At 33.7% G+C, this 11,707-nt stretch overlaps 1 protein-coding gene across 3 annotated transcripts in view; it reads left to right on the forward strand.

The window, feature by feature from the left end:
• Epyc (epiphycan) overlaps positions 1 to 8,229 on the forward strand; it is a 44,021-nt gene extending 35,792 nt beyond the window's left edge. For all 3 annotated transcript variants that reach the window (XM_029559016.1, XM_029559017.1, XM_029559020.1), the window contains 4 exons: positions 538 to 696; positions 1,679 to 1,881; positions 3,055 to 3,150; positions 7,637 to 8,229. In XM_029559016.1, the coding sequence (XP_029414876.1) occupies positions 538 to 696; positions 1,679 to 1,881; positions 3,055 to 3,150; positions 7,637 to 7,807 (629 nt within the window). In that variant the 3' untranslated portion in view covers positions 7,808 to 8,229. The remainder of the gene's footprint in view (positions 1 to 537; positions 697 to 1,678; positions 1,882 to 3,054; positions 3,151 to 7,636) is intronic.
• Positions 8,230 to 11,707: the final 3,478 nt, after the last annotated feature.

The following is an 11,707-nucleotide window of genomic DNA, read 5'->3' on the forward strand; positions in this document are numbered from 1 at the left end:
CACAAAAAATAAAGATAATATTTTAACTTTATAAAATTATAATCTCAATAATTATATTTTGAAAACTGAATTCCTAACAGACATCAAAGTAACAACCATAATATATCCATTCCCTAATTTAAAATTGATTTTATAAGTAGTATCAGAGCACATTTAACTTACCATTTATGAAAAACTCCATGAAAAATTTTGAAATATGTAAGGAAGGTCTGAGTGAAATTTTAATATTTTTTTATTTATTATCTTTATTTTTTGTGTATGAGTGTATTGTCTGCATGTGTGTAAGTGTATCCATGTTGTGCAATGCCTTCAGGTCAGACAAACATGTTGGATCCTCTGGAACTGGAGTTACAGATGCTTGTTAGCTGCCATGTGGATCCTGGGAATTGAACCTGGGTCCTCCGCAAGAGCAGTCAGTGCTCTTAATTGCTAAGCCATCTCCCTACCCCCTTAGCATTGTTTTTAACTCATATAATCAGAGCTCAACTATGTGTATAATTATTTTGCTAAAATACATTTATTTCCTATTCTTTTCAGATTTTCCAACCTGCCTTCTATGTACTTGTATAGGAACCACTGTATACTGTGATGACCATGAACTTGACACTGTCCCTCCACTGCCGAAGAACACTGCCTATTTCTACTCCCGCTTTAACCGAATTAAAAAGATAAATAAAAATGACTTTGCAAGCCTAAGTATGAACATTAATATTAATTTTCTTTCATTATAGATGTCCCTCAGGTTTTTCCGGTGTAAAATTGGTACTGAGACTAAACGTCAAATGACAAAATATGGCTCAAAAATCAAACTTTTTACTTAAATATTTGAGACTATATTTTAAAAATAAGATGCAAGATCAAACAGTTAAAAGCCACGATGACACTGCATAGCTATTTTTGAATGAACTCTGTGTGACAAAATATAATCATATAATAATTATGTTTTATAGGTTAAACTTGCATTCATGTTATGATATTAAGAGTGAAAGGTGACAGACTTATGCTAACAAGATTTGGTGCTGTCCTGAGTCTGCTTCCATCATTTATAGGTGCTTTATGATCGATGACTAGAAACCTAAATTCTTCGGAACAGTTGCCAACATAGAGGAATTTTAGCAATTCTCTTGCCTAAAGTATTTTAATTATTTTGAAGACTTTTGAAAATCTCTCTCTCTCTCTCTCTCTCTCTCTCTCTCTCTCTCTCTCTCTCTCTCACACTCTAACACCCCTTACACACACAGAGATTCCCTGGGCTCTGCCTCCCAAGTTCTGGGATCAAAGGTGTGCACCACCACACACAGTGTTGAAGATTTCTTTACAAAATATGTATCTCGAGTTATCAGAAAAATATAGCATTTTTAAATCTATGAAAACATTTTAAATAGTAAAATACAAAGTTTTTGAAGAATATAAAGTAAAGAAAGATCAACTATTTTAAATGTACCTTGACGGTTTCTTTGCTAAAGAACAATTTCTTGTAAGACTACAGATACAGATCACATTTGAAGAAAGTAATTTTATAAAATACTTTGAAAGCAGCTATTTCATTAATTGTCTATTATTAATTACAAATTGAAGTCATATCTGCATTAATAGTATGTGAGAATATATATATGTTCGTGTTTTAAGTAAACAATATTCAAGAATATTTAGCTATTAACTTCTTTTCTCCTTATAGATGATTTGAAAAGGATTGATCTGACATCAAACTTAATTTCTGAGATTGATGAAGATGCATTCCGCAAGCTGCCTCATCTTCGAGAGCTTGTCCTACGTGACAACAAAATAAGGCAGCTCCCAGAACTGCCTGCTACTTTGACATTTATTGACATTAGCAACAATAGACTTGGGAGGAAAGGGATCAAGCAAGAAGCATTTAAAGTGAGTTTTAGATGTCTCACGATACACAACCTCATCATCCCCTTCCATCCCTTTTCAATTAAAAGCCTTTCACTTCTTCAAGAGAATTTCCTTAATGAGACTTTTAATCTCTAAAAATAAACCTCTCTGTACAGTCTATTAAATTTTTGAAAAACACTGTGCTCTGGTACATTCTGAAGGCGGTCAAGCACTGTGGAAAGAGAATAGACCTTGAATTATAAGTGGGTGGTACTTGAACACTAGTTTGCAAAAAAATCTCCTGACAGGTGTATGAGCCAGAAAGTTTACATTCTTTTATAACTCCAACCAGGGAGAAAAGTCATTTTGTTAACTTACTGGGTGGGATCAGGTCCTTGAGAGCATAAAGCTATAAGGTTAGATTAAGTCAGCCTTTGGGAACTTATTTTATAAGTGAAGCAAACAGGTTTGGAGCTAGAACGAACAGCATGCAATGTGAGAAGAGTAAGCAGTTGGTGTTCTTTTTCACCCCATCCCACTCAAAATTCTCCGGATATACATTGGACAATACATTTCAAAATAACCACTGAAGGTAAAAGTGTTATCCCCAGGGAAGTGATAGTAGATAGTGTGGCCTTGTCCCCAACATCTCTTTACTAGGTTTCCTGCCAGCAGCAGGTGAGGCAGTTAGGGCATCTCATGATAGTCTGGCAAGGGTGGAAGCGGCCCAGTGTGGCTGCAAAGGAGTTCGTCTTTTCCTGTGTTCTTTGACAAGAGTAGACCAGATACCGTCTAATGTGTTTTGTTTGCTATTCTGCAGCAAAACAAAACACATTAGACGGCTAAGAAGAAATTCTCATTTCTCCATGCCTATAAAATAAAGGAATGCTGTGTCTCAAAAAGCTTCAAAATCTAATTTCAAAAATTATTACATGGAAAATATATGCCTTATCTAAATTGAGAAATTATGTTGAATACAATGTTTCTTCTTAAAAGATTGAGAAAAAATTTCTTTTTCATGAAGAAATGTACTCATACTGAGGTTTTCCAAAACACAATTGGTCAGGTAACATTGACAAGGATATGGAATTTTTTTTTAACTTTTACAAAAACTTTACTGAGAATTCCATACATGCATACAGGTATTTTGATCAAAGCCATGAATTATCATCTACATAAGAAATTCTAATAAGTCTTCCATCTGGGTATTTATAGGACATGTATGATCTCCACCATCTGTATCTCACGGATAACAACTTGGATCATATCCCTCTGCCACTCCCAGAAAGCCTGCGGGCCCTTCACCTCCAGGTAGGCTTCTCGCTAAAACGTGAGCCTGAAACCCTTAGAGAGAATAAAAGCAAAGAGTGAAGCTAAGTCTCACAAATCTCATATATCATGTCCTGTCAGTACATTCTTTCTGCTATTTCTTGCCTTCATTTTCTCCACACATTCATTTCACCAGAGACGAAGGTATTTGCACCCTCATGGTCCTATCTTTTCTGATTAATTTCTGATAACTTTAGTCATTATTCTTTTACAAATAAAATTGGATTTTTAAATATTTATTCACTTTTACTTTATGTGTGTAATTATTTTCTCTGTGTGTCTGTAATGCCTGTGGAGGCCAGAGAGGGTAGCGGATGCCCTGGAACTGGAGTTAAGGACAATGGCCATGTGGGTGCTGGGACCTGAATCTGGGTCCTCTGCAAGAGCAGCCAGTGCTCTTAACCACTTGATCTTCTCTCAAGTCTCTAAAATTGCATTTTTAAGGTAATAGAGATACATTTTTAAATGATGAAAGCTTCATTTGATGATGAAATATTTAAGCATCAGAGGAGGAAGACAGCTGGAGGAGGAGGAATCAAGAGGAACTTGATTTCTACATATCAGAGAATATTGTCAATTTCATTTCTTTTAATTTTGAGTATCACATATTGCAGTAAACTCAGCCCAAAGTCATTCCCATGTGCTGAGAGTTGACAAGCCTCACTTTCTTTATATAAATGAAGAATAACTATTTGTTTTATTTTTCTTTATTTTTAAAAAATTAACATTCTTAAAAGCTTTGATTTTCATTTCATTAGGCTGCATTTTATCTTTGAAGCAACGAGTGAAAACCCATTTTCAAAAATGCTATGATTTAATAGTTCCTAAATATAGCTCGTTGACACCCATATAATTAAAATTTGCTCAGTTGAGACATTCTGGCTATTGAAACAAAGGGAGATAATTTGCTTCTTCCCCAGATGGATGTAACGTGCTCTTCAGGTATAATCAGCCTTCTCTAATTATTTCATATTTTTGATGGAATAAATATGCAGGAAAGGTATCTATTGTAATTTTTAGCAGAAAAATTACATTCTGTTACAAGAAGTGATTTTGCCAAGTAAGAAAAAAATCTCTGGTTTCAGCGTTCCCCTGGATTCAATTAATATTTGCTTCTATATCATTTTTTTCCTATTGATGTATAGATTTCTATACTTTTGGTATCTTTCTGTATGTATCTAAGTTTTGACTGCTTATCTCTCTTGTGAACTTTTCGGATTATACTTATTTATTTGTAAATAGAAAATATATTTGTATTTTAATCCTTCAGAAACTATCCCAAAAAATGAAAAAGAGGAAAATTTCCTCTTTCATCATCCCAATGGTAAATATTCAATCATGCAATGTGCCAAGGATATCACTAGAAAAGAAAACTACACACAACATGACAAGGACCACAAAATGAATCTATAAACATGTAGGAAGAGATGCTGCACTTCATCTTAGCCCAAAGGCTGAGAATCAGTTCCACTAACATGCCCGAGGACAGAATATCATTGCTAACTTGAATTTATTTCAGCTTATTTACTAATATTAAAGCAACGTAAATATTGAATAAGGAATACAAATTGCCTGATTATTTAAATAGGTACAGAACATGCATTTGACAAAATTCAACAGTCCTTTAGTGTAAAATCACTTTTAAAAACTAGGAAACATCCTCAGCATGGTATATCTACTCAAAATCTACAACAAAATTCATATTTAATGGAGAAAAATTGAATCTGTTCATCCTACAATCAGAAACATTACCTAAACTGTTTGTCTTACTACCTTGTTAAATATTGCTTTGACACTTCTAGTAAGGAAAACAGGAAAAACAAATTAAGTAAATAAATAAGTAATATTGCAAGTGAAGTGATTCCCTGATTTCATTTTCAGATGATATCATCTTATATAGAGAAAATACTAAGGGATCCATTAAAATGACCTGAGCTAAGGTGGATTTATCAATCTGACAAGAATTTATAATATCAATATAATCAATATAAAAATAGCAGTCATACTTCTATACATTCGGAGTAAATAATCTGAAATCTATCATCTGTTTATATTTCTATCCATCATCTCTCTGTATTTCTAACTATTATCTATCTGTCTGTCTATCTGCCTAGCCCTCTTTTTTGTTTTTTTGGCACAGAGTGTCACTATGTAGCCTTGACTATCCTGGAACTTGCTGTGTAAACCAGACAAGCCTTAAAGCAGTCAGAAATTCTCTTGCCTCTGCCCACTCAAAGCTGAGATTACAGGTATGCAAAATCACACATCACAAAGAAATTATAATTTCACTTTTTAAATATATTTTATTTATTAGTTTTATTTAATGTGTTTGAGCATATTGCTGGAATGTGTGTAAGTGCACCCATGTCATGCAATGATCACAGAGATCAGAAGAGAGAGTCAGAATACCCTGGAACCTGAGTTAAGAACTGTTGTTCGCCACCATGTGAGTGGTGGGAATCTTACCCAGTCCTCTGCAAGAGCAGCCAGTGTTCTTAACTGCTGAGTCATCTCTCCAGCCCCAATTTTCACTTTTCAAAAAGTATTTTTGAATTAGGGTCTCCTTGTAGTCCCATTTGGCCTTGGATTCACTATGTAGACCAGGTTAGCCTCAGTCTCACAACAATCTGCCTGTCCCTGCCTCCTGAGTGATGAGTGAAAGGCATGTTTCACCATGCCAAGCTTAATTTTCACATATTTTTAATGATACATAGAATACATTTAAGAAAACAATGGTAAGCCTTATATAATCTAAGCTATAATATATAGTGAAAAGTAGGAAAATCCTCCCCCCAAAAGCAAATATGTTCATCCTATGGATATGAAATTAGTAGTATTAAGATAGACATGATTCTCAAATTCATCTGCAATGTTTTGCATGTAACGTATCTTAAGGAACACATTAACAATTTAGAACAACATGCGTTCAGCAGCGTAATATGAATCAGTATAAAGTATTGATTGCACTCTGTACACTAGCAATAAAAACAAACAAACACAAAGGAGATACTTTTCATATCCAAAACTATTGATCAGGTTGCAAAGAAATTTGTATTCTATATTATTGGAGTGGGAGTGTAAAATGTTTTAACTTCTTTGAAAATATTTTAAACAGTTCCTCCAAATATGAAACACAGAATGACAACTCTTCAATGATTATATATATATATATATAGTGTGTGTGTGTGTGTGTGTGTGTGTGTGTATAAAGGAAATGAAAATTATATGTACACATAAAACTTGTAAACAAATATTTGTCAAACTATTATTCATGAAAGTGGTAAAGGAGTTATTCACGGTGTATTAGTTACTTCTTTGTTGCTGTGATAAAACACTATGACCAAGACAGCATATAGAATAAAGAGTTTTTATGGCTTATGGTTCCAGAGGTTAGGCAGCAGAGGCATAATGGCATCAAGGGGCCAGAGCAGAAATGTTAGCACTCATATCTTGAAGAAGGCACCGAAATCAGAGAGAATCTAGAAATCTGGCAAGGCTTCAGAACTCTCAAAGCCCATTGCCCAGTGACATACTTCTTCCAGCATGGCCACACTTCTTAACAGTTCCATGTCTTTCCCCAAACTGAGGACCAAGTGTCCAAATACTTGGAGCCTATGGGGGATACTCATTCAAACCACCAGACATGAGAACCAAAATTTGGATTTGAAAGCTATCCACATTTACATAAACAGATAAATTGATAAATGTAGGATATATGCATATAATACAATACTCTCGGTTAATAAAAAGAATAAAATATCACATATCCTCTGATGTGTATGAGCTTTAAAAACATACTGCCAAATGAGAAAGCTAAACCTACATCTTACACTAACTTAAGTAGCTACCCACCTCTCTTCAAGTGTTCATTATTGCTAAAAAAAAAAAAAAACCTTTTTAAAAAAGATAGCACTGTGATTCTACATATGTAAAATGCTCAGAAGAGGAAAATATATAAAAACAGAAAGCAGATTAGTAGCTACAAAAGAGGGAAATTGTATTTTCCTCATATTTCTTTCCCACTCTCACTTGACTTCAGCCAAGTGACTTGAATGTAAAATGTTCAGAGAGCTGCATTCTCAGACAACCTCAGGACTTTGAACTTGCTTTCTCTCTCCCTGTGATGTTCTTCCCTCAGTTCCTCCTATGCTTATGTCTTCTAACCATGGCCCTCTTTGTCAAAGATTTGTTATTTTTAAAAACACTTTTTCTATCAATTAATTTCCTCACTTATGCAGTATTTTTCATACTGAATTATAAGTTCAATAATGACAGAAGTGTAACTATTTTGTTAATTAACTTATCCCCACGGTACAGGCAGTGCTTGTTACATAAAAATCACAAAATGAATAGTCTTGTCTGAGAGAAGAAATGGATAAAACAGGGTGAATCAAAATGGTCTACAGTATCATTCAGCATTAACGATGTGGTGTATCTTATTATTTAATTTATCTTCTTTCTTTTCTAGAATAACAACATTCTGGAGATGCATGAAGACACCTTCTGTAATGTTAAAAATTTAACTTATATTCGTAAGGCATTAGAAGACATTCGACTCGATGGAAACCCTATCAACCTCAGCAAAACTCCTCAAGCTTACATGTGTCTACCTCGTTTGCCCATCGGGAGTCTTGTCTAATATCAGTCAATGTTTGGCATTAAGATGCTTACTGTAGTCAAACAACTCACAGTTTTCTTCAGAAATAAACACAGTATGTTTCAGATGTGTTAGAATTACATAAAATATCTCTAGGTGTTAAAATGCCATAGGGAATTTAATAATTTTACTAAACATGAGGTGGGTATAAATCAACAAAATGCACAGACTTCAAATGAAATGATGGAAAATGTTTCAGATTCTCTTACAAATCGCATAGAACTCGAAAATATTAGGGGTTAATGTCAAATTAGGTATGTAATGAAAAAACACTTGAAATAAATATTTTGGTTATTTTGCTAAGATGTAGACATTCTAACTAAACTTTTCTGTTCTTCATTTCCATTAATGCATGTTTCCCCCTTCAGTCATCTAAGAGTACAAAGAGGGTAATAAATATGTTTGAAAACTAAAATCGCTTTGGGAGAAAATACTTTTTGTAATCAGTATGCACATAACCATACTCAACACTATGCATTCTTTCAGTTTCTGAATAATGAAATTTAATATCGTAAAGACCTACCAACTCATTTGACCCTTGCTAAACTGAGTAGCTGCTTGTATTTCTCTACCTTTGACAAAATAATAGATGGAATCTAAAATATATTGAAGGTGCTATAATAGTTGAACCAAGAAAGAATGTAGAGAAAAATATGAGGAGAGTGGATTTTTTTAAAGTATAATAATAATAATAATAATATAGGCACATAGTTAAAAAGTGACAGACCAAAAAAATTAAAAAGAAAAGGATATCCAGTGGATGATATTTGCTTTCAGTTGTAATGTGTCAAGTTCTGCCCACTAGAAATAATGATTTCTCATATAACTCTATGAAGTTTTCCCTCAGAAACAAAAAATAAGTAATTTTCCTTTTATAAAATATGTATGTATATGCTACATGTGTGCACATGTACCAATATGTTACTGTGCAAATGAGCATTCATTTTTTAATATAAAACATACTACTATATACTTCACTTACAAACATTTCCTGGGAGGAGGTTTCAGCACAGCTCTAGGGATCCTGAATAGCTGCTGTTCTATTACATAGATTTACATTTCATTTTTTACTTATATCTAAACTGTAAAATACCCTTGCTTAGGCATAGATAGGTCTCTACACATATGAACTACCTCTATGGAAAACATTTATAAAAGCAGAATCTTGGCAAAATATTTTTTCATTTTTTAATATTTTATTTATTATCATTTTATTTTATGTATATGAATGTATTGCCTGCATATATGTAAGTGCACCTGTGTCATACAATACTCATGGAGGTCAGTAGAGAGCATTGAATCCCCTGGAAATGGAGTTAACGGACAGTTGTTACTCTCATGTAGGTGCCTGGAACCGAACCTGTTTCCCTGCCAGAGCCGTCAGTTCTCTTAACCACTGAGTCATCTCTCTAGACCCATTTTAAATGAATTTTATGACATTTCCGTAAAAGATATTGATATTCCCTGAGCCTTGGGGATTGAACATGTGATGCAAATGCCCCATTTCAGGGTGAACACAACACCATACTTATTCTCTGTACTTTGGCGGGTTGTGAATCTCCGTATTGACCACTGTCCACTGAAAAAGGAAGCTTCTCTGATGAAGTTGAGAGCTGCACTAATCTGCTGGTATAATGATAAATATTTAGAAGGCAGATTGATTATATGTTCACTTATAGAACAGTAATAGTAATAGGTTCTTTCCTTGTGCCAAACATTGTGCAAAGAGGAAGCAGATGCCTTGAATTCCTATCCTGACTTCCCTCAGTGATGTATTGTGACCTGGATGCATAAGACAAAATAAACACTACTCTCCAAGTGGCTTTAGACAGAATGTTTTATTGAAGCAACAGAGAAAAAACTAGGGCAACTACAAACATCAGTGCCTTTACATAGTGTGGACATTGCTTTACTAGAGACCTGTGGAAATAAACCATTCACACATTTAACTGGAATGTAAATAATCCAAAAGTTGAAAACCTTAAAACAAAATAACCCCCAAAATAAGTAATCCTCCTTTTATAAAATACATGTGTATATGCTACATGTGTGTACATGTACCAATATGTTACTGTGCAAATGAGCATTCATTTTTTAATACAAAACATACTACTCTCAGGTGTCACAGCAAATATCAATAATTAAATGCAACAGTTTATATTATGATTTTAAGATCTCATCTTTCATAACTACATTATAATCCAGACTAAAAGGATAATTGTATTACAGCAATTTTAAAAAATCTGTATTAGTCATCTACTGTAGTCTAACAATAATTATGACAAAACTGTCATCCCAAATTATAGCTCTTTATTATCTCACAGTTTCTGCAAGTTAGGCATAATCTGTCCTTCATGATTGTAGGACTGAAGCAGACAATTTCAGGCTGTCATCCAGAGGCCCTAATATCTTCTCGAGTAAATACATTCCTCAGGCCATGGTCCTTCCCATCTTCAAAACCAGGAAAGGATGAACAATCCTAAGTATACTTTTTATTCATGTTGTTCTTCTCTTTGTGTCTAAAGAAAATCAAATTCTCTGCTTTAAAAATGATCATGTAATATAAACAAGCATATTGTATAACCTACACATTGGAAGATCAACTGGTCTGCGACATAAACTGCATTTACAAAAAAATTTTAACCATGATATCTCAGTGAATGTTTGAATAACCAGAGGCCATGTGTCTTGGAGAACCGTCTTTAAAATTTAACTCATCACAGTCTCCAGATCTTCCTTTGAGCCAAAGAAGACATACTATACATGAGGACGTTCTTTTTCTACTGTTAAATCTTCTTAGAAATGATCAATCTCTGTATGTTCTGGGAGGGGGCATCATAAAATGAAATATAAACAAGCACTTCCATTCCTCATACCTCCCCCCCCAAAAGACAAACATGAAAATTTTTGGCAGTAGTGATGATAATGATAGGAAAACTTTAGAAATTTATATTCAATTACTCTGTTATATATTTAAGTAGAATACTTGTTATTCTTTGGACATGTCTCCATATGTACAAGTAAATGAAAAAAAAATTGTATCACTGACCTCTAGGTCAAATTGATGTTTTGATTTTGATTCATTTGTTAGAGTTTAAGAGAAGGTCTGCAACAATCCTTAGGAATATCCAGTTGTTTTAACATAGACATGTTTTAGCGAAACTATTTTCTGGTGCCTTTTGGGTTGTGTTTGTGATAAATGTGGAGAAAAGTAATATGAGGAAAAGAAACATCACTTACTAGACATCATTGTATATGTATTTTAGTGAGTGAGAATGCTTAACACTGTAGTATACAGGTTAGTGCCTCAGAATATCCATGGAGTTCTTATGACAAGTCTGTACAATATTGCTAAAATACTAATGCCTTCAGTACATTTCTATTAAAAATGTGGTAAGGGGCTTGAGAGATTACTCAGTGATTAAGAGCATTGGCTACCCGTGTAGGGGACCTGGGTTCAAATCACAGCACCTACATGGCAGCTAACAATCATCCATAATTCCAGTTTCAGGAGACCCAGTGACCTATTCTGACCTCTACAGGCATTGCACGACATGGGTGCACATACATGCATACAGGCAATATACTCATACATATAAGATAAAATTAATAAATATGAAGTGTTTTTTACAATTAAAGTTAAAGTTTTAACAATATACAAAATGTTACAGTAATTCAGATTTTTTGGCATAATGATTACAGATTTGACAAATACATTTTATATCTCATAATAGAGATGAAGATTATACAAAAGCTATTAAAACCATTATGAGAATAAATTCAATTGTCACTTAAATATCTAAAGCTATTTCCTTGGTGTTCTTCCAGAATGATTTGTTCTTATTCTTTACCTTAATTTGAGGGACTTCAAGAAGATACTTG

Source organism: Nannospalax galili, unplaced genomic scaffold, assembly GCF_000622305.1.
Source record: "Nannospalax galili isolate Female #2095 unplaced genomic scaffold, S.galili_v1.0 scaffold191, whole genome shotgun sequence".
Lineage (NCBI taxonomy): Eukaryota > Metazoa > Chordata > Mammalia > Rodentia > Spalacidae > Nannospalax > Nannospalax galili.